Source organism: Chaetodon trifascialis, chromosome 8 (genome assembly GCF_039877785.1).
Source record: "Chaetodon trifascialis isolate fChaTrf1 chromosome 8, fChaTrf1.hap1, whole genome shotgun sequence".
NCBI lineage: Eukaryota > Metazoa > Chordata > Actinopteri > Chaetodontiformes > Chaetodontidae > Chaetodon > Chaetodon trifascialis.
The window spans coordinates 10980161-11007088 of NC_092063.1; the positions used below are offsets into that span (position 1 = coordinate 10980161).

Below are 26928 nucleotides of genomic sequence, written 5' to 3' on the forward strand. Positions count from 1 at the left end.
CTAAAAAGGAAAGGCACAGAGAGACCCCCCCCCAACACCCCACATTTCCTCTGAAAGGCAATTAACTCCACATTGATAGCTCAGCAGTGGGAGGTGATCGGTCCCATTCTGGTAGCTCCCTGATAAGAGCTGAAAGGCTGGTTTTTCTCCCAGCAGAGATGGTTTCTGCATGCACACACACACACACACACACACACACACACACACACACACACACACACACACACACACACACACACACACACACACACACACACACACACCATACATTCACTTTCGCTTTCAGGGTTTAAAGCTGTCATTCGCAGAAAGGGTCATTTTTACTGCCACTGCGTATCAGTGACACCCACAGACCCACACATGCATAAAGACGTCCTGGAAGTGGGGCACTATGGGAGCAAATACATCATCCCTCAGTGAATGCTGAATGTGTATCACGTCAGCGTAAAAGCTGAATTAATGACACTACCAGTAATGTAACGCTCTAAGAAAGGGACAGACATGATTTAGAAACCCATTTCAACACGTTATCGGAAAGTAAACAGCCAATTACTGAAAGCATTACCACTAAATCTCTCCCAATTAACCAGAACAACCAGTGTAATTTGGGTGTATTGATCTATTGAGCATTGGCATGGGATGGTGATAGATTATACATTTCTGATTGGAAGTAGGTTGATTTTTTATTTTTTTTAAACATGCTCGCGTTCTTTTTGAACCATTATCGGATCTCGTCTGAAGGGATCAGTGTGCTATTACCTCCTCTGACCCTCTGAAAGTGATGCCGAGAAACCCTGAGATTGTGGTGGATCAATACGAACACACACAGCAGCCTCTCTGTCAATATACAAACACACGCACAAGCAGTGGGAGAAGCCATTACCATATGGGAGGTTATACATCTCTTTCTGCTTAACCAGTTAATAACTTTTGTTTTAACGTTGTGCAAAAAAATCCCTCTGAAAGTTTGTGATTTTCTGCAAAAACATGGAGAGAATCCTGTTTTTTCCATGTTTCCTGCAGGGGAGGGACACTTGTGCCAATGAGTTTGTCAGACAGAGATAACTAAACTCACATCCTGTTTGTTCACCACCATCATCAGAACTAAACCCACTCTAACCCTTGTGTGTGCGCATACTTCAAAAACCACTCATGTTTCCTCTTACTGTGTATATGTGTGACTCATTTTTATTGCAACACAACATCCTTGCGAGTTATTATCGGGAATTTCAGAGCCAGACAATGATCCCTCAGGAGCGGCTGAGTTCATTTGGGTATTTGAACAAAAATATATAGTTAAATCACTCCTTGGGGGAGGTATGTTGTTTAAATATGAGTAAAACCTCAGGAAACGTTGTCCTGCTCTGGAAAGACTCTTAGTTCATGAGTATTTTGACGAAAAGTACAGCTGGTTTCTGTGTAAATCCACACTATTGTTAGCAGATTCCTCCGATGCCGTGCCATGGCAAAAACACGAAGGCTGCACCACATCAGGAAGCCTGCACAGCTCTGGTATTTATAAATATTTGAGTTGTTGAATAAATGCCATTTCCACGATGAACACTGGCAGATATATCCTCCTCACATATTTCAAATTGACAAAAAGCGAAGGAACTACATCAAACGTAGCATTCATTCATCTCATCTTGACTCGACTTGAAAAAATCTCCACTGCTTTCTGAGGTGGAATTTGTCGCTTGCTTTGTTTTTTTGTCTGTGTTCAGTCTCACTCACTCCTATCTTTGCCTTTATTTATCTTTCCCTCTCCCTCTTCCTCATATCTTGCCACCTCCTAACCCCCCTCCTCCCATCCCCTCTCCCAACCACTGCTGTTGTCATGGGTAGCTTAAGGTTATGTAAGCAGCAGTGTGTACTGCTTTCCCCCGGGGCCGTTCTGTACACACCTTGAGAGACACATATATGCAAACGCATAATGTTGCTGCATCCTTTATGCAAAAATAGCGTATGCATCAGCAGGGGAAATAACTGCCCGCAACTGGTCATGATTGAATACTTGTGTTATAAAATGTGTGTGGATGCTGATGGGATCATTGTCACATTGGGCTCACATTGTAAATGATGTAAAGCAACAATTATTTAAATGCTAATAAATAATCAATCACTTTCCAATCACATTCCAATGTGTGTGAAGTCTGTGTGAAGTCTGTGTGTGTGTGTGTGTGTGTGTGTGTGTGTGTGTGTGTGTGTATATACAGCTAACATCTGAAGTAAATTTCAGCTAGCTGGCCGACTGTTGGCTCCATGGAATGATTTCCATGATCTATTTACTTGTTATTAGTCAGGAATCAGTCGGTTTTTGAGACCTGGACATGGTCCTCGAGAGAGTGGTTAGAAGCAAAGATGGAGGACAAATAAAAATGCCACCTTGCACTGTGAATCTGTCTTCTCGGTGTACAGAAGCATACCAACATGAACACAAGCAGCTGCAACTGATAATGACGTTAGCCCAGTGCTAGTTCTGGTCACATGACATACGGTCATAAGTGGATCATGGGACTTCCTCCAAACCACACAACTGCACCACACACACACACACACACACACACACACACACACACACACACACACACACACACACACACACGCACACACACACACACAGAGTCTGGGTGTGGTGTGGAAGGACTTTGTGTGTGTGTGGGTGTGGGTGTATGTGAATGTGTGTGTGGAATTACAATGGCAGGAAAACCCATCATGACTGCATTAACCAGACCCCTCGTCATGTACACAGGAATTCCAAAAAAAAAAAAAAGATCCGAAGAGCTCAGTTCCTTCAGTTGGACTGAGGGCCATAAACAGATTGGCTGGCTGGCTGGCTGACAGGAGATAGAGACAGCAAGAGTCCATGGCAGAAAAAAAACAACAAAAAAGACGCGAAAGACAAGATTCTCAGAGCAGCTGTCTCTTTGACAGACCGACTACTCCTCATTTACCGCAATAGTAATGATGTCAGCACTTATCACAGTCTCTTGGCATCCTGCACACTTCCTGAGAGCATCCAAACCACTTGTGCTTCCATTCCACCTCCTCTTGGCTGGCCAATTTCATTCATTCATTCATTCATTCATTCATTCATTCATTCATTCATTCATTCATTCATTCATTCAACTGACATCTGTCTCCCGATTCTTTGCCACTCTGCACAGGGGTTAAACACCTGTGCTCATGACGCCTACCATTTTCCGATTTACTTGTTTCACTACTTTTTCTCAAATGCAGGCAGCAAAATCATTCATGTGACGTTCGCAAAACTTTTACCGTTGCACTTCACGGCAAGCTTTTGTATCAATTTCCTGCTCGCAACGTGCAACGAGGGTGATAGCAATGGAACGTTCTCTAAACTCCCTGCATGTCGCCATAGTAAACGACTGAACAAACCATCGGGTGAACCAGCCTTGAGAAATGCAGGTACTTCCCTGTACTCTTCACAACTTGTGCTGCACATTGCAAGCAGCTGCTCATCCCTACACTGCCCTTTGTAGCCTCCACCCACAAACTAAACTGATCTAAACAAACACAGACATAACAGCGCACACACAGACATGTGCAGGCACCATATTGTCCTGCCAGATTGTGCTCACTGCTTTTTCCTGTGTAGGTGAGATTTAAGATATGATGATTCCACAGTCTAGGGTCACATTCTTCACACTTTCCACTGCCCAGAGGTCATCATGAGCCTGCAGTGATTGGACAGTGGTTGGAGCCCTACAGGGTAATAGTTTGGGTTCACTGTGACAACAATCAAACTAAGCAAAGATGTGAGTCAGATAATGATTGCCTCTTCTGTACACAAGACGAAACCAAAAAAAGTGATACATTGCAAAAAAAAGGTTTTAAAAAATCCTGCAAATATTGAGATAATATTATCAAAAGGCTTAAAAAATAGCAACGTCCTTTTCCAATGATTTCTTTGACTGGAACAGCTCCCTTTAATTATGTAAAACTTGACATCCTAACACAGACAGTTTTACACAGACTGAGTGAGAGATACAAATGAGTCAGCTTAATTAATGCTGGTTGTTCTCACATGTCAAGTTAAAGTGAGCGTGACAGATGCCAGGTGTTATGGTGTGGCAACACACACAGAAGCCTATGAGTGACCAAAACCGCCACTACACCTGAATAGTTACTAGGCCATATTATCAGTTCCATATGAACAGAGCACAAACAAGAAGACTGACCCAGATTACATTTAACCCTGTAAAAGGTCTTAAAATGATCTTTAGATTGGCTGTGCTGTGCAACAATGCAGCAGAGAGGTGAAAGCAAACCGAAAGGAAAGTCCATAAACATGTGGGAATACTTTGAAAAATGAACTCTCCTCCTCGGGGCTGCAGTTACTGTAACTGGTGGCCACTTCTCAGCAGCATTACACTAAACACTACCAGTTTATTCTTAGCTACGGCTACAGCGGCCTCTGCTTAAAAAAAAAAAAGAGAAGTGGGTACATGTATAACTTTCACACCTCTTTTCTGTACACATGACCGTATAGAAACCCCTTAACTCGATACTGCTCATGCCAAACTCAGCCTCCTTCCATAGATTTCCTTCTTCCTCAATCTCTCAGCTTCAAGGCCGCTTTTAAGTGCCCTGGTTAATCAATGACGCTAACTGACTCATTAACCTGTGGATGTCTTTGCTGAGGAACACAGCAGTGCATTGTGAGTGATACTCCTACATACCAGAGATAACAGAAAAAATATTATTGTGATTGTTGTTGATTATTAAGCAGATATTTTATATAGGTACTTAAGTACAATGTGATTGGAAAATGAGTGTAATATAAAATTTATTGTGCAAGGTTACATAAAAAACCTTTCTCAAATAACATATCACACTCAGACACAGTATACACTAACACATGCCAGCAGGGACAGCATGGGGTCTAGTTCGAGTTCATTTTTGGTCTTGCGCTCGTCACTCTGCCCCTCCATCTGCTCTGCTGCCCCAAGTACGTGTGTGTGTGTGGGTGCACGAGCATATAACCGCCTGTTTGTGTGCATGTGCGACCCTCCCCTGAGTCACTGTGTCTGCCGAGCCACTACATGGCAGAGAAACACAGGGACCAGACGGGGCGAGGAGAATTACATAAATGACACAGTGGTGCCAGGACCCCTTGTTTTCGTTCTGCTGCGAGCAAACACTGGAGACAGATCTGAGGAAGCGAAAGCGAGAGAGGGAGAGTGAAAGACAGACTGTGTGCATATATGAGTGTTAGCATGAGAGGAAACTCTTTTCCGAGTATATGCTCTCACTCTCTCATGTTTTTCGCTATTCTGCTGCTGCCTATTGTAGCATAAAACACCTTGGTACTTTAAAGTAATCCCATGTTCTTTATTGCACTTGCATGTTTAGGAAGAATGTTACTCCTAGCCTTGAGCCATAAACATTAGGTGCTTGGTGAAGACCAGTTCTGATAACAACAGATACTCATGTCTCCTCACTTCTTTATTTATGATGCCTGTTGCATTAGTTCCACGCCTGAAGACAGTACACACAAACAACAGGTTGTTTGTCACGTGTCTAGAACAAAGATATGGTATGCCCAGGTATTATATTCAATTACATTCTGTAACGTATATCTGATTATTGTACAGGGTTTGGTCAAACCAAAAAAGGCAAATGTGAACTTTAGTCTGACAACTGTGCTCATTCTGGCTGAGATCCTAAAAGAAGAACTCACTCTGAGACCAGCGCTGTATTGCTTTATATGTGACCTCAATAAATGCTTTGACTGTGAACTGAAGATTTCTAACACTATATAATTTCCTGGGAGGATAAAAGAATATGTGAAGGTGGAAATACAATTCTCATTTATAGCATTCAGGGCAAATGCCAGTTTATCCCAGGTCCTAGCTTTGGTCTGAAAGGATATCAGCACATAGACAGGAATGTGGACTGAGGAGGAAAGAGCACTGCAATAAAGAGGCACACAGTTTGAGTAGAGGAAGAAAGAGATTGACAAGAGTGAGAAGTTGCGGATAGGTAAAGTTCCTGTATTTGGAACAAAGTTTAAAAGAAACAAGCTGATATCTATCAGTGTGGTCAGAAAAAACAGAACAGGTTTTTGGCTGAGGATTTCTGTGGGTGATTTCAGGGTGTAAAGTCAGTCACAGTATGACTCTCTCTACTTATGAATTCATCTTGAACTCTTACAGGTTTCATTCTTAGAATATCAGCGTATTTAAAAAAAAAATACTAACTAAACTTTCCACTTTTCGGCCACAGCCAGCAGAGCGAAAAAGCTCCACAAACCCACTGTGTATAATACCTGCTCGACACCACATAGCAGACAGGCCCGGTTAGCAACGAGCTGGTGAGCACAGCAGAGCCTGTTTTTTTTAACATAATCTGCAGCTGCTGGAGGAAAGCGTTATGAATAAAAGTCAAATCTTCAGCAATAAAACTTAAGACACCAGGGGTGCATGCAGGGCCGCTGCTGATGAGCAGTGAGGACCCAGGTTTTGGACTCTGTCTGGCCTGTTGGGTGGTTCTCCAGTGGCTCTTGGCTGCTGTAGTGAGTGTGCTTCCATGTGGTGCTAACCCTCCCCAGCCTTCCCCTCCCTGTCCGCCTCTGTTCTCCGTGCCCATTTGATTACATTGTTCCGTGCGTGCAGGAGGACAGAAACTGCAGGTTTCATCACCTTTTAACGCAACTCCTGCCAAATACAACTACACTGCGGGCCATTAAAAAAGATTCATTTCGGTATCCTCCCTCTGTGTGCCCTCATCTCTTCCTGTCTCACAGCAACTTCTCAGTCTTTCTCTTGCCTCAGAAATCAAATGCCTCCCTCACCCCCCTCTTTCTATCTTTTCACAACCTCTGAGTTAAAAGCATGGAGTTCATTGTCTCAATCAATCTCAGGACTTCCAGTAAGCGAGACAGTTGTGGTGTTGGTATGACTGGGCCGGTGAGTAGTAATTCATCCCTGTAGTACCCCTGGCGCTCCCCTCTGCCAGCCCACTTCCGCCTGCTTTTAAATTTGGCAGCTATCCAGAACATTCTTGTGTTATTGCAGTGGCTCAGTGTACAGGGTGTACAGAGGACATACACAGACAGGTACATATAGGCACACAAACACAGTACCTAATGACAAGTATCCGCAGCCTCCACACACACGCATGCACATGCAAACACACACGCACGCGCACGCACTGGCTATTTTCTCTTGCTTGCTCTATTTTCCTATTCCCCCCTCAGCAGAAAGATGAGGTCTCTTCACAGCTGGAGGTTACTCCTGTTGACTGAACAAATGGGCCAGAGCAGGCAGCTAGAATACCACGCTGACACAGTAGCTTCATACCGTTGAGCAAGACGCAAAAACACCACACATGCCCTTCCCTGTGGATTTCTACATCTAATTCTCTGCAACGACCTATACGGCAGCTGTACATTAAGGCTTCTGTTATTCCACTGAACACAGATATTGCACAGGGCACTGTGGTGTGTGTACGCTCCCAAACACAAGGTAGTCTGGCTAATCACACCAATGCTAAATTAAAATCTTATTCTGGGAGACTAAAATGTAAGACTGTCCTTGGGAAAAGATAAGGACAGCGTAATTAGTATTGGAGAAAGAGGGTATTTAGCACTGCACTGTGTTATCCTGCGCGCATTAAATATCTGTCTGTGTATTAATTGGAAAACATTAAGAAATTGTGTATGCTTGGCTGCTGCAGTTGCTGCCTTTAATATTTCATGAGAGAGACCATATTTGTTGCTGTAATGCACTGAGGGTTATGTAAACAACTCAAAGTGGAAGTAAAGTGATTAATGAATTTCTGATTTAAGCTACAAACCAATTAATTTCTTCCAACATGAATCCAGGTCACAACACCAATTCTGTTGATGCGCCACAGAAAAACATGTTTTACAGGAGAGGCTGAGAAATTAAATTAGCTGCGCACACAAGACGTGAAGGCAGTGAGATTCAAATATGAACTGGGTGCTGGTATCACACAGTTGATGAACACGGCATGAATTTATAAGAATGTAGTCGATGCAGAAAGAAGGTCTTCCCCAGTGAGACAACACATAGGAAAACTACAAAAACTACATGTTGTGCAACTACAACTCTAGCTGGAGATAGAATACATGATGTCTCATCTGGGTGCTTAACTATCTAACCTCTAGTCTTAGTGGCCACACCACAGCTGGTAATTAGCTTTCAGTGAATTTGTGCTATTGTCATACAGGGCATGTAAAGCAGCTCTGACCCCCACTGCGCTTTGTTAATCAACTAAGCTGCCCTCCTGAGGTTTTATTAGAGGAGCTTTCTAATGAAGCTCCTACGTAGATGCTGTGCTGCTGATTGTTTGCCTTTGCTGCCATAGCCAACCTACGATGCTGATCTGGATACCTGAGGCAGGTGTGTGACAGGATGCAGCATCGTGACATCCACACTGTCAGATTGACAATAGCAGCACAATGAATTACATATGCAGCCTCCTTAGCATTTTTATGTGACCACTTATTTGGCATAGTGGGGATGCCTCCATAGTGGGGGAGATGCTACACTGGCCTGCAAGCTCACACTGCAGGTGTGGCTTACATTGTGTAGCAAGGGGCTAATTATGCTGTTTAACTTGCAATAATAAAGACACAAGGTTGAGGAAAGGAAAGGATGAGAAAATACTGGCAAGTGTCATGGCATCTGGGAAGCCTTCAGAAGTTTGTGTTCCATCATCACACCAGCACCTGTTGCACAACACCCACACCAAAAGCCAATAGCCAAAAAAATAACATCTATTCTGATATATCTATTGTGACATGACAGGGATAATGTTCCATCTCTGAAACAAAATAAACTTTCATTACAAAGTTTAGCAAAGATATCTGTCATATGGATTCAGATCCTAACTACAGACACAGCAGTTATGCTCTACAATTTGGTTTCTAGGGTTCACTGGAATTTCCCCACAAGCATCATTTACAGCCATTCAATAAAGCTGTTCTTGGATTTCCAGAAATGTTAATGTTTTCATTTTACTGGCAAACATTTCCCACAGTCAGACAGCTAAAACGGTTCCTCAACCATTTTCTGACGGACTAATACCTGTCAAACAGGTATTTCAGTCTTTGGCCACTGGGTGGAAACATAAAGTTGAACCTTAAAGGACCGGCTCACATTTACATAACAATATTGAAAGAGTTATCAGTCATTGCAATCATTCCTCCTCACACTATCGGCATTTAAGAGATGCCCTTCCTCATGTGAGTCCAGCGTTGGGGTTAAGTAGGTATTTTACAAAGCTGAATTTTTTATATTGTTTGGACACTGGAAAAGGGGGACAATCTATTTTATTTCCAACCAGGACATACAATAACTAGCAACGGCACTACTTTTTATCAATCTCTTTAAACATGGGCATGGGTGAATTGCACAGTGTCTACCGCTGTGCTGCCAAGACAAACATCCTGAATAAAGGGTAATTAAAAAGCACTTCAACTATATATTTTATGCACATAATTAGAAAAATAAAAGCAGACACGCAAAGGTATGTAAGGCCTGTATGGAAAAAACAGATTGCCTGTGCCTGTCCAGAAGTAAACCTAAGACAGATTAATAATTGCTTTCATTAAACACTTTTTGGAAAAACAGGTGCAGTCATCCCAGACATCATCCCTACCATCAGCAGTTTTGTGTTTGGTTTCGGCCTCGCTGGCATCATCACTTCTGTGCACCAGCTCATCACAAGTTACAGTTTGACCGCTGTCAAACACATGACCAAAGTAACCACGGTAACACTCTCAATGACAAAGGGAGGCCCAGACCAGGTCAACAAAGACTGGGATTCTCCTCAGGATGATTAGGTTACATAATGATTAGTAGCTCAAAATGAGACCTGCCTCTGAAATGACTCACAACTCTCCGTCTCAAGGTTGGTACACCTCCACTCCCTCCATCTCTATGGCACTCAGCTCCACCATCTGTCTGTGGTCAAATATCAAGACTATAGGGGTTGGACATGTGTCATGTTACAAACAACAGTATTATACATAAGACTAGAGTTACTACGTGTGTACAGGGATTGCCTCTTGTTGCTATGTCTTTCTAAAGGTGCCCAAACTGACTCCAATTGCTTTGGACTATCTGTAACAGGAATAGGAATTTAGGTTGAAGCAAACTGCGGTTCGAAGTATAATGCAAGACTAGAGTGCAGCATTTATTGCTGCATTTTTTTAGCATTGTATTTCCTCGTGAAACGCACCAAGGAATGCCATTCATCTTTTGTCTAAATCAATTAAACCAAGATGGGTTTGTGGATTATCCGTTCAAAGCTTTTCCAAGAGTTATCACTTTAGTACGGTTGAGAGTCTGAGGAGAAATGTGCCTGGATTGGACCATTTTCACATATTTCAAACATATTACAACATTTAGCCGATTTAACGAGAGTTTCCATGGTTGGTTATCCAAACAGTAACATAGGAAAAACACTGGATCTGGATGCATCTTCATCAAACACAGTGCCGTGAAGACCTAAATAACTGGATGCACTTATGGATTACTGTGTACTCATGGTCTTGAATTTTTCATACAAGAGTGGCTGTGTACTTAAAGGGGAAGGCCAAATCAATTAATCAATCATATTTAAAATGTGTAATGCAAAAACAAAGCCAAATGTGACTCACCACACAGACCTTGTCATCTTTAGTGATGGGAAACCTGCCCTCAAATAACATCAGAGTTTATCTTTGACTTTAATTACTATTTATGAATGTAATCAACTGTCTTACAGTGCCATAAATCAAGCAGTTTATGTTCTGTGATGTACGGCAAATCCATTCACTTTGAACAGGAGACTCTCATAATGTTTCCATGTTTATACCCAAATAAATATCACAACGCATCAGCAGCGACACATTGGAACCATCTGTTCAAAAATGATCCTTTGCAGATCTGTGCATAGCATGTTATCACATTTAAGGTCACACTAATCTCTTGTTTCCTGCTATTGGCTATGGCAGAATTATGAACATCCACAAATATAGACAGAATTGTCTTGAAAACACTGGATGAAGTGATTTCCACTATAAGCTCCATAAAGGTGCAGATAAAAGCAAGGACTTAGTGCCTCATGTCTTTTGCAATCACGGGGATAAGAATGTTTGAGATATTACAGTGTCACAGAAAAAAACAGTTATGTAATCCATGTCCTTTTTAGGGACAGTTCCTGCGTATTCTAGTAATCCATATTTGGAGTGTACAGTACGTGTGTATGAATTGGGGGATAGTGGGTAGGGCACCACACAGTCAATGAAAGGCTTTGAAATGGTTGCTCCTGCCTTTGAGTGACTCACAAGGTGCAATGAACTCCCACTGTATTGATGTTTAACTAGAGTTCTTTGTTAATGGGCTATTCGGACTCACGTGTCCTTGGACTGTCCCACAGTAACAAAGGTGTAGATGGAAGTAGAAATAACATTTTAGTCATGTTTACTCCTGTAATGGGGCAAGAGTTGTTTGACCTATGAGTGGTAAAGTGCAAAAAGAAAACAAAAGATATTATCATAAGGTATTTATAGCAGTCCTAACGACTTTCACTGAAGGGTCCCCTTTAAAGCGTACAGATGTCTCTGACAAAAAGTCGGTCCATGGCTCTATCCCAAATGACTGTAATGACTGTATTCCTGGGGATTTATTGTCACCCTAATCATCATGGGAACGGGGATGGCATGTTTCTGTGGTTGCTGTGACAATAAAAAAAGAGTCAGTCCTGGTTGGGAACAAGCCCTCGGGGAACCATGGCAACTGCAGTGAAAATGTCAAACGCCAGGCCTTAAGTGCTCCAGCCGGAGGAATTTCAGTGATTGAACTGCTCAAGCCCAGCTTTGTAGTTTTCCTTCCGCTGTGATTTCACTTGTTTTCTGCAGGTGTTCAACTTTCAAATGGCCACAGACCTTTGCAGACTTTAAACAGAGAAGCTGCAAACTTTAACTTGTTTATTCACAGTCTGAAGCAGCTTGGCACCAAGTTAATATTTCACCCCGGCTATCCCGAGCCTCTGGAAATTAGCCTTAAGAGGCTGACTGGGCTGAGCGAAATGGATGGATCAATTAAGCAGCAGACGGGTGGGAGGTGGGGTGGGGGTAGCATTACAGTGGGCCTTGAAGACAAGAGATGGATGGCTTTAAGAGTGCCAGAGAAGCTGTGCCGCATCAATACGAGCGAGGCATCAGCACAGAAGCAGCGTGACCGCTAAGCTCACGTGGGGACAGCTATTGCCATAGATACCAACCTGCAGAGACGTCTACACTACTACACAGATAAAAACAAACACACTCACGCACCACTGTTTTGCACAAAGACAGACGCCACCATTACCACATCCTTACTGGATTTGCTTTTTAACCTGGCAATTCAGGGCACTATAATAACCACCAGAAACGCTATAAATTTTGATGTCTATAAACTTGTGAAGAAAAACAACTTTACAAGACTTAGAAGGAGCACTTAATCTACAGCTAGCTGTGATCTGGGGTTTATGTCCCACCACTGGTGTGACATATAGAGGTGTGTATTCATTTATCAACAGTGCAGATTAAGCTAATCTGTATAGCATGACAAACAAAAGTTCCAAGGAAGTTCGATGCCATGAATTTAATTTAATCAACAAATTTAATGATTTATCCCCATTACGCCAGCCATGTTAACAGGTTACTGTCTAAACAATGCTGTCACGAACACATGATAATCTAGCTAAACGCTAGCAACATGTGTACTTTTTTCATTTCCATCTAATGCAAAGCACCAAACTGCATAACATCAAGATAATCTGGCTGATCTTTACAAGCGCCAGTTTTTACCCAAATTAGGATTCAAATGTTCCTGGGGAAAGGCAGCCGCGCATTGTTACGTTGGAAAGTCCGCTCTGCAGGAAGTGGCTGCACAAACAAACAGACGTACATATATAGATGGACAATCAGAAATGTGCGCACTCGCACACAGCTTGGTGGGTGTGACCAGAGGAAATGTGAAAACTGCTCTGGGAAAACAGCTTTCTCCAAACACCGTGGAGAGACCAAGACACACAGTGGCAGTGAGGGGGGTGGGGGGTACAGTGCCATTAGGACTGAGAGTGCACAGAGTGATTGCACATAAGTGGCATATGATATCCCTCCAATGAAAGTGATGACATGGTACCAGGCAAGCACAAATCAAAAACACAGACCTTCTGCTAGTCTCCACAAATGAATCCCTTAAAGTACTGGAGAGAGAGTGAACACATTCAATTCTCAAACTATGTAATTATGAATAGCTCATGGCGTGATAATATACAGATATGTCGCCCACAATGATGGTGTCACTGTGCGGGCAGACTGCAGTTTGTCACAATGCAAGAAAGTTAACTACAAAAAACAACAAAATCTCATTATAATGGAACAATAACCCTCAAATGCCGAAGACAAACACTTGACATCAGTCACATGTTGTCTAATGAAGAATTCTATAGACTGCTGTGCCAGAATATACAATCACACACATATAAACTACCAAGACAAGTGACATCATTTAAATGTCAATGAGTCATAAACTGCAGGACTGAAATGCCAAAAAGCAAAGCAAGTGTTAAGGTCAAATACCTTTGGTAAAAAAAGAATACACCTCTGCTTCATTTTCTCAAGCTCATATGTTGCTGTACTTTTGCCAGAGTAACATATTGCAACAGATCATCTGAAGATGCAATGCGATGAATCATTTTTTTTGCATCGGTCATGCTTTTTATCTTAGAAAGTTTACAATGAGGCGTGTCACAGTTTCAAGCAAAAGACATAGATAGAGGAGACAACTGTTGTTATGGCAGGCTCTAAAAGCAGGGCAGGGACAATTTAGTGGGGTGGCTCGGTCAAAGGCTGAGATTCATATGGGTTTCTCCTCTCGGGATGCTTATGCATTACCTAAGTAACCAATGTTATTGAAGTAATTACATTTGTAAACAGTTTCATCCTTTGTGATATCAGTTTTAGGACAACATCTCCACACCTGTTATTACACTGGCAGAAGTTGCTCTAGGCTTACCATTCTGCATTTACAATGGCAGGCATACTCTCAAAAGCCTGAAAACAAGGGTCAGACAAAATTGTAATGGGCAGCAGATAGCATGTTCATGATTATCCTCAGTTTCAACCATTCTGATGAAGCTGAGCAACTTGAAAAAATGACACCTGCAAAGTATTTCCTGGCTGTAAGAGCAGGAGGTCTGCTTCTGAGATACTGCATGTACCTACTGGCAGTCTACACCCTCAGCACAGTTCTCAGGAACGCCTGACAACAAGATGAGACATGTGTAGGTGTCAATAATCTGAAGTGGAGCTACAGAGGTACGGGCTGTTTCAACGCCAAATGCGTAATCACTAAAAACGGTTTAATGCTGTTAGCAAATGCCCCATTGTTGCTTGCTGAATCACCTTTGTATTGTCTGACAAAATATGCATGGGACTATATGGCACGTTGGTGGATCTTGTCATTTCTTGCCAACTATGTGTCTGAATTGCTTCACACGCTGTGAAGCAACCTGAAATACGCCATTGAGATCCAGTACTGGCTATCAGCAGGCCACACCTAGCAGTTAATCTACCACATACTAAGGTATACGCGGTTGCACCGACATATATAGACAAGCCTTACACATGTGCCCGCCTGTGCACACAAGGTACACATGCGCACAAAAACAGCCATTCACATGAGAGGATGAGCCTGGTCTCCAAAGACAAAGGGAAGCACCTGTCTTCATTGCTCTCCCAGGATGTAGAGGTGTATGTATGTGTGTGTGTGTGTGTGTGTGTGTGTGTGTGTGTGTGTGTGTGTGTGTGTGTGTGTGTGTGTGTATGCGTGTGTGCATCTGTGTTCAAACCTATAAATAGAGCCTGTGTCTTCCCTAGCTCTCGCTCCAGTGGGATCCTCTCATGTTTTAATTAAATAAACTGCTGCAATCAGGCCCAGCTGTGCCCTGCATTTCCAGCCTGCATCAGTCAGCAGCCATGCTCAGGGGCAACATAGGGGCTGGGGTGTCAGTGCATACGAGTACATGGAGAAAGAGGAGGCAAGAGAGAAAGACAGAGGAAGATGGGAGTGGGGAGGGAGAGAGAGAGAGAAATGGACTAAACCGTGAAATTGGGGCATTCTGCACTGAAACCACCTGGGTATCATAGGAAGCCCTGCTCAGGTGTTCTGGATGGGTTCCCCGATGTGCAAACTGGCAGAAGAAAGGAGCTCAGCTCATCTCTTTCATCCTTCCTCTCCGTCTCCCCTCCTCCTCCATCTCTTGCCCTTTTCCATCCTTCTTTTTGGTCTGAATTATTCTGCTAATTCTTTGTAGCGTCCCTTCCTGTATGGTCCCTTTCAGCAAATCTCCTCACCTTCAAAGGGTGGCTGCCATCATTACAATGATATTTTGGACACATGTGTCCCAAGCATTCTCCATGTTAATGCTATAGGAGCGCGCAGACGGGAGAATTTTGTTGTCCCTTTTATAAACTCACACTGTATACTGAAAGATCATAATCACTACACCTATTAGCATCAATAGGGAAAGCTAGAGTAATCGTTCTTAGGATTATTTATGGGAATCTAGCTGTAGGGAAATGATGTGAACAGGCATCTCTGAAACCTACTCTGACAACTACATCTGCCTTCACCTGCTCTTAAAGGGATAGGGCAGTATATCAGAGATACAGCATAGTAGTTAAGGTCACTTACTGGAAATAATATTGATTTATTGTGGACATTAACTCAGGCTACGACCATGTGGGAGATGCCCCAGCAAGGCTCCAGTTTGTCAGATGAAAACAGAAGCTGACAGTCACACCAACACAGCACTCAATGCTTTGAAACAGGCACAGTGTGTTCTTGTGTCTCTCAGACTTCTCGGGATCACGGAACCATTTTTTCTGTTGAATGGGTCCATGGTGGTGGCGTATTCTGCTGGGGATGGTTAAACCAAATGCTAATGCTGTGCTGTGGTTTAAAATGTTTTTGTTAACGGGCAACACTCGCTGCTGTTTATCTCTAACCACAGCTTCTAAAACCACAGCTAATGAGCCTGCATCAATACCACTACCAGTGAGTGAGTACATCATACCGCCTTATGTCAAAAAAAATCGGCATTTCTCCTTTAATGCACAAGCTCCCCAACCCCCAGCTGATCTTCCTGTTCGGGCCTGCTGCTCGGGCTCCACTGGGCACCCCGAGTGTAAAGACTAAACTGCAGCTTTTAGTAACAGCAGCAGAAGCCGCCTAGCTCCTGGTTACCATCTATAATTAATGGACTGGTGCTGCTGGTCCTTGTTCCGTTATTGTACCAGTAAAGCATGTGGCCATTACAGCCCTACAACGGTCAACACCCAGGAGGACGGATACGGCCGCTCTCTCCGTCAGCTACAGGAGCTGGAAAAATAGCGAACAACTGAATGAAGCATTATTTTTATCTTGGCTGATTTATTTGTTTATTAGTTTCACATTTAGAGGCATCATTACTTTCTGTTATTGGGACTTACACAGGCTATTCCTGTCAGTAATGTGTCCTCCATATGAGAATTGATTCAATTATTGATTAAGCAGTCCACAGCAGGTAAAAAGCGTGAATGGATCAATACCCATTTTGATGAGTAAGATGGACCAGCTCTCTCTTTGGTGTTTTAGAAAGGCTATACTTACATGACATAAACACTATTCCACTGACACAGTCACTCCCCACGCCTACCATGACAGGCTCTCTTTTTGGGCAGTGAAAAGTCTTTAAGCTGTAAAAATAAAAATGTTTTTTAGACTTTCTTTTGTAAACTATTGCAGCGGCCTGTCATTGTATTTGGCCTAAAATAGATTATTCAAGCCTCTTGGGGTGGATTGTTTTAAGTGGAGCAGTTACTGTATAATGATGTTTTAAGGAAGCCAATCATGCCTGTTCAGTCCGCAGAACAGGATATCCAACCAATGGTGGCTTAAGCAGTAAATAGGAAACGGTCCCAGTGGCCATCTGTTATCTGCACCTTGTGTTTCCTCAAATATTTCCTTGTGAACTTTCCTGCCTCCTTGCTCAACTCAAGAAGAATATAAGCAACCATTTCAACGCTGCTCATTTGTGCTCATTAGTGCTCTTAAACCCACTCAGTGGAAAGTTAGAACAGACCAGGCTGGCACAGAGTGAAGGACAGACCCATGTGACAGTTTAACAGTAAATGCAATGGCTAGAGATAAGCTCCGCTTGTTTAGCTGCAATAAAGTAACTGATATTTGGACACAGAATAGATGACCACAAAGGCAGTCATGCGTATCCTCACATGGCTGATAGGACACCTGGACCATTGCCTGAGTGACAAGGCAGTCCAAGAAAAGGGTGAGACTGAGCTGATAATGAAGAGCAGTGAGGAGACACATGAGTCTACACACATATTCAGGGGGAGAAGCAGAGAGTGACCAAAAAAAAAAGACAAGGGAGGGGATGATGAGACACATAAATGAATTAATCATACGAGGGATTCAGGACATGCGATATCGCACAACTGCATGTGACTTACAGGCAGCTAATGATGTCAGGAACAGTTTGTTAGTCAGTGATCTCTAAGCTCTGTCTGACTTCACAAAATTTTAGGCCTATGATTCCATGACTCAAACCTGACCTCTAGCCCCGCTTAGAAAAAAAAAAAAAAAAAAGTCAGACATGGTGAGAATCATGGTCTACACATGGGTCAACTTTGGCTATGGCATGAATGTGTCACACGGCGGAAGTGTAAATTATTCTTTTTTGGTGTATTTATTCTGTTTTTATTGTATATGATTTTATATTTCTCCTGCATGGTTTTATTGTTTTATTAGTTTGTGGTGATTTTATGTTTATTGCATGGTTTTTACGTGAACTGATTTTGAATTTGTTTTACTTCCGGCCAGGGCGATTGTGAGCGACTGACCAATGAGAGGAGGAGGGGCATAAAAGGATCACCAGGTGGAGAGAGGAGGCAAGTGTGCAGCAAGAGAGGGCAAATGCAGCAAGGCAAAGGCAGACGCGGGCAGGAAAAAACAGGCTGCGGAGATAACGAGCTGCGAGCAGTAAGGAGACGACGATACTGCCACGGCGAGCGGTGGAGAGTCCGCCTCGAAGGACACTGACGGAGAGAGCCGCAAGGTGCCAGCGACAGTTGAGAGGAAGCCAGAGTGTTGCAATGCGATTTCAGGCAGCGGCAGAGTGAGGAGCTCTGCCCAGCCACGTGAGTACCTTGACTGACTTACAGTAGCACTCTGGCACCAGTAAGGAAGGCACTTTCCATTGTTCCGTGTTGTGCACCCCCACTGCCGCTGTGGTTATCGCCTCAGGTCCTCGGCCGGTGGTCCGTTCTCCTGTCGGAGCCCGAGGAGGAGACCCGAGCGTGGTGCAGCGATGGACGTCACAAGGAGCCGCCATTTTTACCCTTTTAACCTCCTGCTTAGACTGGACTTCAGGCCCTGCACATTTGTTTTATTTGTTTCTTTAATGGATTTTAAGTCGCCATTTAAGACTATTGGCGCATTTTAAGGACAGTTTTTAAGGTGTCTTGACGCCAAAAAACGGACTGCAATAAAAAAACAATCTCGTTTTAATTGAGAACCTTGTCTGCCTCCTTGGTTTTAAACACAGTGCTCACCCCTTGATTTTAAAGGACCTGTTCCAATTTTTTTTTTTATAATAAATTTTTTATTTTTTTTTAATCATCCTACCCACATTACATACCGCAGTTTTTGGCGTTGTCGGCAGGATCAAGTTAGTGAGCATGTGTTTTAACAAAAGAGTACAAAAATGATGATGCCTGTGTATCCCGGCGCCTACTGGCTGCCTAAATTTAAAGGGCCCGGTGATGATTTGAAATATAATGATTGGAAAGAACAAATGCAAGGGCTCCTTGGTTAACAAGACTTACCTGAACTCAGAAAGCTTGACATTGTGTTGGGAGTGCTAGCAGGAGAGGCTAAGTGGCAAGTCAGTGTTCTCGAGGAAAATGAAAGAGACCAGGCACGCAAAATCTTTGCCTATCTGGATACACGTTATGGAGACCGAACCCCTATTCCAGTGTTGAGGTCACAGTTTTTTAGCTGCACACAAAAAACAGGTAAAACAGTGTCTTCCTTTATACTGAGGTTGCAAGAGCTATATTGCAGGTTGCGGCGACATGACCCAGATGATGCCCCCTCCGAGGCAGCCCTACGAGACCAGCTGCTGTTGGGACTGCGTGAAGGCCCCCTGAGCCAGGCTTTGAGGGCTTATGCACGTCGTAACCCGGATGAAACCTTTGCTGTGCTACGCCAGGAGGCTTTAGCACTAGATGCTGAACGTGGATTGTAGGAATTAGGTGACTTACTAAGCCCAGGAATCAGTCTATGAGTTGTAAAGTTCTTTATGGCCCTCTTTGTCTTAGAGGACAAAGAGGATCAAAGGACATTCAATGAGGGACACAGGATAGAGGGGGAAGGTTAAGGTACAATTTACTGTACCTGAGGAGTTTATGGTAGAGTATAAACCCTAAAGAAACAGGATGAGTGAACTCCCCCAAATGGTCTTTATTTTGAAGGAAAGATTTATGACTACCAGGTGTGTGTGTGATAGCCATTTGTCCTGTCTTGTTGAAAAGTATAAAAGTCAAGACATTGTGGAGATCGAGAGAGAACACTCTGCATGAGTCTTCCCTCCATGCTGCATGTATTAAAGAGATTCATCACACCGAGTCTGTAATTCTTCAGAGAATTAGCAACTCTCAACAAGCAACACAGAGAATTTCCCTTACAGGATCCCAGCAATCAGATGTGATATGTTCTGCTATGAATAACCCTCGTGTTTCTCCCAACTCATCACAGGAGGCCAGTTGGAAAGAGACCCTGAAACAAGAAATCATGGAGGACGTTAAATCACAGATGCAAGGCTTGACATGGGAATTGATGAAGGAAATCAAGCCACTCCTCCAACCAACCACTGTGACACCACAGCCATCAACACAACCAAGGAGGGAACAACTGCGACCATTTTCAGCCGCCAATGATCGGGATGACCAAGGTAGGCCCATCTGCCGCCAATGCAGACAAGCAGGACACATTGCTAGGTTCTGTAGGAGGCCAACTGCCTCCCAGCCGGCTTTAAACTAGCTGTCCCTGCTACTGAGGTCCAAGGGGCAGGGGTTGCTAGTCCACCAGAGGAGATGAGGGCCACTGATGCATTTATAGGACAATGCCCAACAATAGGAGTCACCATTGAGGGAGTTGGACCGTCAGGGCTGCTAGATACAGGGTCCCAGGTTACATTAATGCAACAAAGTCTGTTTGAGAAGCATTTCACCCAGGCTAAGCTTGGGAGGGCCCCTGTAGTTTTTAGGTTGCGGGCAGCCAATGGATTTGAGACCCCCTACACTACCTATGCTGTGCTAGATCTCGAAGTAGAGGGTATTGAGGTACCCGGACGGGGCATTGTGATAGTGAAGGATGAACACTGCACACACCCGCTCATTGTTGGCATGAATGTGGTGACAGCCTGTTGGCATGCTCTTTTTAAATGCCGTGGAAAGTCTGCTCTCCCCCCACCACAGTTGAGGAACCGGCGGGTCTGGAAAGATGCCTTTGCGACTTGCCAACGTGTCGAAGTCACCATGGCAGAAGATGGGCTGCTGGGATATGTCCGCCCAGCCAGCCGACGCAGCATCCAGGTCCCCCCGAAAAGCGAGGTGCTGGTGTGGGGTCGAGCTCGGATGGGCCCAAGAGGAGCAGACTACTGTGCCCTGGTGGAAGCGCTGCCGGAGGCTAGTAATGTGGGTGTGGCCAGAACGCTAGCAGTGGTAAGGAAAGGCAGAGTACCTGTGCGTGTTTGTAACCCACACCCCTACAGCCTGTCCATAGGTCGGTACCAGAAGCTAGGGAAGCTGTACCACATGGATGAAGCTGATGTGCATGGACCTTGTGACTTGAGCCTGTCCCTAGAAGACGACTGTGTGGTTGAAGTAGCTGTGGTGGATGCTGCAGCTAACCAGGAGAACCAGGAACTGCCAAAGGAGGTGAGAGAGCTGACTAACAGACCTGATCTGTTTGAATAACAGCAGGAGGAGCTACGCACTCTGCTGTTGAAATGGAACAAGGTGTTTGCACAACACGAGGAGGATTTTGGCCGGATGGACCTGGTGCAGCACCAAATCCATACTGGCGACGCCGCACCTGTCAGAGAGAGGTATCGACCCCTTCCTCCGTCAATGTATAAAGAGATGAAGACTCTACTCGCAGGTATGCTTGAGAAAGGAGTAATTCGAGAGAGCTGTAGCCCATGGGCAGCGCCCATAGTTTTGGTAAGGAAGAAGGATGGTAGCTGGAGATTTTGTGTCGACTACAGAAAGTTGAATGCAGTAACCCATAAAGATGCTTTCCCTCTGCCCAGGATAGAGGAGACACTTACCAGCCTGACCCGAGCTGAGTGGTTCACGACCCTTGACCTGGCCAGTGGCTACTGGCAGGTCGAGATGGACCCCCAGGACCGAGAGAAAACTGCTTTCACCACACCTCTTGGACTGTTTGAGTTTGAGCGCATGCCTTTTGGTCTCTGTAATGCACCGGCAATATTCCAGGGCTCATGCAGCAGTGCTTAAGTGGACAGCTGGCAGAATCTCTGCTAGTGTATTTGGATGACATTATCATCTACTCACCTGATACCTCCTCCCACCTGCAGCATCTAGATGAGGTATTCGAGAAGCTGTGGCGGCACGGGTTGAAACTGCGCTTGGACGAGTGCAAGCTCCTCCAGCATGAGGTGAAATTCTTGGGGCATGTGGTGGACCAGAATGGGGTAAGACCTGACCCAGATAAAATCTCTGCTGTACTAGACTGGCCCATCCCTAACACCATGAGGCAGGTACGAGCCTTTTTAGGACTGGCTGGCTATTATAGACGTTTTGTGCCTGGTTTTGCCAAGGCTGCACGCCCTCTAAACCAGCTACTGACAGGCATTCCAGCAAATAAAAGGTCAGAAACACGGAAAGTGCAGTGGTCCACCGATTGTCAGAAGTCTTTCGATGCACTGAAGACAGCTTTAACGCAAGCGCCTGTTCTAGCATATGCCAACTACTCTCTGCCCTTTATCATCTACACAGATGCCAGCAACCAAGGGTTAGGGGCAGTCCTGTCCCAAGTGCAAGATGGGCGAGAGCGTGTCGTAGCTTATGCCAGCCGAAGCCTTCATCCAACCGAACGAAATAACGCTAACTATAGCTCATTCAAACTGGAGCTTCTGGCCCTTAAGTGGGCAGTGACTGAGAAATTTAAGGATTACCTGACTGGAGCACGGTTCACAGTGTTCACTGATAATAATCCTGTTGCTCACCAACAGACAGCTCGCTTGGGTGCGGTGGAACAACGCTGGGTTGCCCAGCTGGCATCGTTCGACTACGACATCAAGTACCGCTCAGGTAAAAGTAATGTGAATGCTGATGCACTGTCCAGGTGTCCAGGTGCCTCCATGCCTACTGACGCCCCAGATGAAGGAAGTGAGACAGCCACGGCTCCCACCTCGGCAGCCATTGAACTGACCCCAGAAGGAGAGGAAGAGTGGGCCAGCAGCGAATGGGAGGAGGCACAAGCACGTGACCCTGACATCCAAGCAGTTAAGACGTATGTGGAGACACGAGTAATACCCCAGGGACCAGAGCGCCAGGCGTAATCCCACAGAGCAAAGAAATTGCTGCAACAGTGTAAGAAGCTCCAAGTTAAAGGTAACTTACTGTGTCGTAAAGTGTTTGACCAACACACTCAAGAAATGCGCTTCCAGATTGTGTGTCCAAGTGATAGGTGTGAAGAGGTCTGGAGACAAGTCCATGAAGCTGCTGCCCATGCTGGTGTGGACAGGAACTTGGCCCGGCTACGTCTGCGATTCTACTGGGCCGGCATGGAGGGGGATGTACGTCAGTTCCATCAGGGTTGTTGCCTGCAGCCTGCAAAGAGAGAGAGTAGAACCTAGGGCCCCACTAAACCCCATTTCTGTGTCATACCCCCTAGAAGTAGTAGGCCTAGATTTCTTGTCTTTAGGCAAACCCACCGATACCTACCAAAACATTCTTGTTGCCACTGATCTATTCACCCATTTTGCTTCGGCCATCCCTACACGCGACCAAACAGCTCAGACCACAGTGAGAGCCCTGTGGACGCATGTAATACAGCCTTTTGGCTGCCCAGCCCGGTTTCATTCTGACCGTGGACCCAATTTTGAGTCAGCATTGATGAAACAGCTTTGTGATACCTATGGTATAACTAAAAGCCGCACAACACCATATCATCCTGCAGGAAATGGTAGTGCAGAGCGCTTTAATCAAACCCTGCTAAACATGCTCCGCTCACTGGAAACGGCTAAACAAAACAGATGGAGTACTTACCTGAGTTAGTACATGCGTATAACAACACCACGCACAGCACAACCAGTTATGCGCCTTCCTTCCTTATGTTTGGCAGACACCTGCGGCTTCCAGTAGACGTAGGATTAGGTGTCGGTCCCCAGCAGAAACGACATGATCTGGGTGGGTGGGTCCAAGATCACCAGCAGAAACTGTCACTAGCATATAGTATGGCTAGACAAAAAATGGGCAATGCTGCCTCCCAACACAAGCTACATTATGACAAACGGGCCAGAGCCTTGCCACTGTTACCTGGAGAGAGAGTCTGGGTGCGGGATAGGAATAGGCAAGGGAAAGGGAAGTTGTGTACTTGGTGGAGTTCAGAGCCACATGTTGTTTTGGAGCAGGTAGGGGACACCGGGGTAGTGTATAAGGTGCAGCCAGAGAAGGGTGGCCGCATACAGACCCTCCACAGGAATGCCTTGAAAGTCTGTATGGCTCCCCCAGCAGAGCTTTTGCCTCCAGCCAACGAACCAGCTGCAGAGACTCAGAGACTGAATGTACCAGTGTTTTATGGCTTTTTACCCACAGCAGCACCTGAGCCTGCTCAACACGAGGAACAAGAACCTCCACGGCGCTCCACAAGAGCAAATCTTGGCCAACCTCCTTCGCGTTATAGGGACTAACAGACTGGTTTTATGTTGCAGGGACTGGCAACATCAAAGGGTGTAAAGATGTCGCACGGCGGAAGTGTAAATTTTTCTTTTTTTGGTGTATTTATTCTGTTTTTATTGTATATGGTTTTATATTTCTCCTGCATGGTTTTATTGTTTTATTGGTTTGTGGTGATTTTATGTTTATTGCATGGTTTTTACGTTTAACTGATTTTGAATTTGTTTTACTTCCGGCCGGGGCGATTTTGAGTATGTAATAACCCACACCTGCGAAGCACATTCCACAGCGACTGACCAATGAGAGGAGGAGGGGCATAAAAGGATCGCCAGGTGGAGAGAGGAGGCAAGTGTGCAGCAAGAGAGGGCTGGTGCAGCAAGGCAAAGCGGTGCAGCAAGGCAGACGCGGGCAGGAAAAAACAGGCGGCGGAGATAACGAGCTGCGAGCAGTAAGGAGACGACGATACTGCCACGGCGAGCGGTGGAGAGTCCGCCTCGAAGGACACTGACAGAGAGAACCGCGAGGTGCCAGCGACAGCTGAGAGGAAGCCAGAGTGTTGCGATTTCAGGCAGCGGCAGAGTGAGGAGCTCTGCCCAGCCACGTGAGTACCTTGACTGACTTACAGTAGCACTCTGGCACCAGTAAGGAAGGCACTTTCCATTGTTCCGTGTTGTGCACCCCCACTGCCGCTGTGGTTATCACCTCAGGTCCTCGGCCGGTGGTCTGTTCTCCTGTCGGAGCCCAAGGAGGAGACCCGAGCGTGGTGCGGCGACGGACGTCACAAGGAGCCACCATTTTTATCCTTTTAACCTCCTGCTTAGACTGGACTTCAGGCCCTGCACATTTGTTTTATTTGTTTCTTTAATGAATTTTAAGTCGCCATTAAAGACTGTTGGCGCATTTTTTTCATCTCGTTTTAATTGAGAACCTTGTCTGCCTCCTTGGTTTTAAACACAGTGCTCACCCCTTGATTTTAAAGGACCTGTTCCAAATTTTTTTTTTATAATAAATTTTTAATCCTCATTTTTTTTAATCATCCTACCCACATTACAAATGCCAACAAAGAACCCAAACTCCAAGCCAAAATACCATATTATGCCCGTGGCGCCAGTCAGTGTAAGCATTATAATCATAGCTGTTAGGCCTACTAACATCAGCATGATTACAGTAGCCATGATACTCATCAGTAGCACTGTTATTATCATGGTCAGGTACATGGATATTATAGGATTGAGTTCCAGCATCCAGCTGAGTCTCATCATCGATTGGGGGAGATCAAGGCTCGGCAGAGGCGCATGGCCCCCTCGCCGTCTATTCACTCCCAATGGCAAGCCGAGCTGTCACACATGACCTAACAGTCCATACAAACAACCTCACTTCACCATAACGTTAAAATAATACCATCGGTGTGATTTCACTTACCGATTCCGGGGGCGGAGTAGATGAAATACAATGCGGAGGTGGACAGCGAAAAAAGGAATAAAAGCCCAAGGAATGACCTTCTCCGGAACCGCAAATGTGTCGGCATTATACAGGCAGCAAAAGCACACACGGGCACGTTTATGTGTCTTCAACGACCGGTTCCGATGTGTCCAGATGACAGAGCGGTCGGCGGACAGACTGGGTTCAATGAGCCGAGCGGGGTCTGCGGCAGCGGTGAGGAGCCTGGCGACGAGGAAGTCAGTCTATTTCCGCGGCAGGTCGAGCGCAGGGAGCTCCTCTAGTATTCAATCAAGACATTCAAATCCCATTCCTGAGAGGATGGTTCGACTTTAGTCGGGAGGGTATGTCGAAACGGCTGACGGTGATAGCGCAGTTTCACCTGGCCTGGTATTTTCAGTGGGTGACCATCACTTGGCTCACACTCTGCGTCGCTGGTGATGTTTGGCCGCTCCTGCGCTTTGCCTGCCTGCCTGCCTGCCTGCCTGCCTGCTTGCTAGCGTCTATGAATGGGGCAGCCCCTCTGCAAAATGAGCAATACCTAAAGTGGGCGTTAACAGTACCCAACAAACAAGTACGCGCGCTTGATCTTGGAAACCAAGAATTCGTTGCAGTGCAACCACTTTGGCAACAGTCGCGTGACGTCGTCACCACGTTTTGGCATATGGCATGATCATAAGCTAGCTATTTAGCTTAACAGGATTCATATTACACAGGCTCTACTGTACGACTAATCAAAGCACCGACTGAACTATTGTTATTGTATAGATCCTACTTTTCCTTTTTCTTTTCGGTTTAACTGAGACCTATTCTGTCGCCACTAAGGTTATAATGTTCCGTTATGCTGAAATTGTTTTTTATTGTGTGCATGTGTAGGTCTAGTGGACTGATGTGTGTTTCAAATACTAAGACAGGACGCGACTGCAGGTCCTTCATCCCAACATCCGTCACACTGTTTAACTCCAGCATCATTTAATGTTGCACTGTGTTGATGTTGTTTCCCTGCTGTTATTTATGCTAATCTAATGCTCACATCCATTGCATCTTGAGCATTTACTGTGTTGTATATGTTCATCAACTTTGCAATAGTATAAACACTGTATTTACTATCTATATTTGACTCGTGCAGTTTCTTTTTTTATGCAACAATATTTCTCAACTGCAATTCAACATATGACATTCCGTTATTATTCATAATAATTGCAACAGTTGTTTTTTTATTTTTCTATTCTATATTCTTTTTGTCTTTGATCCTTATATGCCACTGGTTTACCCATTTAATTTAATACTTGCCTGTAACAACTTGTTTTCCCCGGCGTGGGATCAATAAAGTTTTATCTTATCTTCTATTTTGAGTGATAAATAAATGAACCGTGTACGCTGTGAGAGACGCTACATTAATTAGACATATGAAAGCTGAAAACTAGCCACCGTATACAAGTATATAATTTTGCGGGGAATCTTGCAGTATA

At 44.7% G+C, this 26928-nt stretch overlaps 1 protein-coding gene across 1 annotated transcript in view; it reads right to left on the reverse strand.

Moving 5' to 3' along the window:
• Positions 1–26562, reverse strand: part of b4galt5 (UDP-Gal:betaGlcNAc beta 1,4- galactosyltransferase, polypeptide 5) — a 36671-nt gene extending 10109 nt beyond the window's left edge. The window contains exon 1 of the mRNA XM_070968098.1: positions 25439–26562. Within this exon, the coding sequence (XP_070824199.1) occupies positions 25439–25544 (106 nt within the window). The 5' untranslated portion in view covers positions 25545–26562. The remainder of the gene's footprint in view (positions 1–25438) is intronic.
• Positions 26563–26928: the final 366 nt, after the last annotated feature.